The sequence below is a fragment of the Lolium rigidum genome, chromosome 7 (assembly GCF_022539505.1).
Source record: "Lolium rigidum isolate FL_2022 chromosome 7, APGP_CSIRO_Lrig_0.1, whole genome shotgun sequence".
NCBI classification, from domain to species: Eukaryota; Viridiplantae; Streptophyta; class Magnoliopsida; order Poales; family Poaceae; genus Lolium; species Lolium rigidum.
The window spans coordinates 47327727-47330437 of record NC_061514.1 but is presented as its reverse complement, the minus strand read 5'-3'; the positions used below and the strand labels follow the sequence as shown (position 1 = coordinate 47330437).

The window sequence follows — 2711 nt, the reverse complement described above, 5'->3', positions numbered from 1 at the left end:
TTTCAGAGTACGTACCCGACATACAGAAACAGATCAATAGTTGCCACGGCAGCAGAACGGAAGGAAAATTCGCAGCTTCTACAGCGCGCGTGCCCGTACGTCATGGCTGCGACGGAATGGCTCCTCCGTGGTCTACACCGCGACCTCTATGGCTCTATATATACGAGCGTGAGGAAGACGAGAACGCAGTCGCACCTATAGCTTCTGAGTTCTGACCACTGCATCGATAGACCAGACTCTGATCACCACAGAGCGTCCGATCGATCTATCCTATTGTAGTAGCTGACTAGCAGATCTGATCGACTCGATCCGTTTAAAAGGAGAAAATCTGTCTGCGATGGGGAGGTCGCCGTGCTGCTGCCACGACGCCGGGGTGAAGAAAGGGCCATGGACGGAGGAGGAGGACAGGGCTCTGGTGGAGCACATCCAGAAACGGGGCGGGCACGTCGGCAGCTGGCGCGGCCTGCCCAAGGCATCGGGCCTCAACCGCTGCGGCAAGAGCTGCCGCCTCCGGTGGAACAACTACCTCCGCCCCGACATCAAGCGCGGCAACTTCTCCGACGACGAGGAGCGCCGCATCATAAGCCTCCACGCTGCCCTCGGCAACAAGTACGTCGCCGTCGTCCAACCTTTAAACCTTACCTGCTCCACACATTCATACAGCATATAGTTTAGCCTTGAAGTGACTGACGTGGGTATCTGAACTTTGTTGGGTTAGGCGGTCGACGATCGCGACGCACCTTGATGGCCGGACGGACAACGAGATCAAGAACTACTGGAACACGCACATCCGGAAGAAGCTCCTGCGCGCGGGCGTAGACCCTGTCACGCACCAGCAGCTGCCTCCCGACCACAACGGCCATCTCATTCTCGATGCCGCATCCGCCGCCTTCCTCCCGGAGACACTCCTCTGGGCCACGGCGGCTGCGACCCTCGGTGGCGGCCTCAACACCGGTGCCTTCATGCAGGCGCAGCTTCTGCAGCAGCTTCTCCAAGTCATCGGCTCCAACAACAACGGAACCACAAACCTCATCGCTAACCTAGCTCAAGCAAACGCATTGCTGAACGCAAGCAGTAACATCGTTCCCAGCATCCTGCTCCAGGACCAGATGAACAAGTTGTCTGGCGCGAACTACCTGCAGCCAAGCTACCTCGGCAACATCTCGAGCTTTGAGGAGCAAAACATGGTGCAGCAGCAGCTGATCAACACCACGGTGTGTCCGGGAACAAGCTCCTCTGGAGCAGATGACCCGGCTGCAGCGCTTGTATCACGTGACGTCTCACCGGCAGTTGACCAGGCGCCGGTGGGGGAGTTCGCCGGCTTGCTGGAACCCATGATGGAGATGCCCGATCTGTGTTCTTTCGAGAGCAGTGATTCTTTCTGGAAGGACATACTGGAGGAGAGCTACCGTCTATAGATCTATCCCTCCTTCCGCTAGGCATAGAATGTTTCATTACGACTTACAAAAGTTTGATTTGTACAGAATCTATAAGCGTCTTGACTCCACGCACGCTGTACTACGTGAGAGTTGGAGATGGTACATCATTCATTGATTTGTTTGTTCATTCCGATACTGCTTGCAATAGATTCGGTTCTTGTCAGTGAAGCTCAAGGTTGTCAGTTGCTGATTTGATGTGACTCGTCGAACTTTCCCACTGTCAGTTAACATGTTGCTACTCAGCACGTACTCGTCGACCGGCCGCTGACTAAAGCAAGATTGCAGCTAGGCAAATCTAACACATTTGAGATTCGAGCCTAGCCTATTGGCAAGGCGGTGTGGACATATACGGTTTCGTCAAATGAATATAGTGCTCGATCAGTACGTTAGAGGCTCAGAGCACTACATTCGATTTGACGAAACGGTTTTCCGTTTCAATGAATACGGTTCCTGATTTTCCATGTTTTTTCTTTGACAAAAAAATAATATTATTAGAGAGTGTTTTTCAATACAAATCCAACGATCCTAAATATATGCAAAATTATCAAGATTTTATTCCTTAATTTTTTCGGTCAAAGTTTATCTTGGAATCGAAACCGAGCTAGTACCTGGGTAGATAAGATTGTTATCCTGATTTACTTTGTCCTTCCATCATGAAATTGTCAAATGGCCTGCCGTAAATGAAACAAAAAAAATTCCGTGAAACAGATTTAGCAGACATAATTCCAGTTTGAACCACATTTGAGAATTCAAGTGGTTCTGATATCATGGCCCCGCTCGTCAGATGGCCTGCACAGAATTGAAATCGATAGTGTATTTTGCTAGATAAGTGGGTCAGATTCGAAGAGGGTGACTGAGTACAAACCACCTCATATATCCTTCCTACTTGGCTCGACATCTCCACGCTATTTCAATTGTGGTCAATTATGTGGACATTACATCGCAAATCCCAATATTTCAATAGTCTCGGCTTAGCCGAACCAACCGTAAGTGAAGACAACAATCTAACAACACCAGCCGGCAGTCCATGGTTCGGCTCATTGTACTGCTATATCGGCATGTAGTGTTAGGTCCTAGACATTAATTAAATGTGTTTGTATATGGAATTAAATACACTAAGTCCAGTTAAAAATGTCATGAAAAATAAAATGTGGTGCAACCCATCAGTTTGTGGCACATACCTGATCTAACCTAGGTAGAATTAACTCGTAACTTTTTTTTTCAAGTGGTCACCGGAAGAGACACAAAGGCCTCCACCTGAATCTTTTTCAT

At 49.2% G+C, this 2711-nt stretch overlaps 1 protein-coding gene across 1 annotated transcript; it reads left to right on the top strand.

The window, feature by feature from the left end:
- The first annotated feature begins 337 nt into the window (after positions 1-337).
- Positions 338-1418, top strand: LOC124669231 (transcription factor MYB39-like). Its single transcript, XM_047205890.1, has 2 exons — positions 338-609; positions 719-1418. Exons 1-2 carry the CDS (start codon positions 338-340, stop codon positions 1416-1418), a joined length of 972 nt encoding a protein of 323 aa, XP_047061846.1.
- Positions 1419-2711: the final 1293 nt, after the last annotated feature.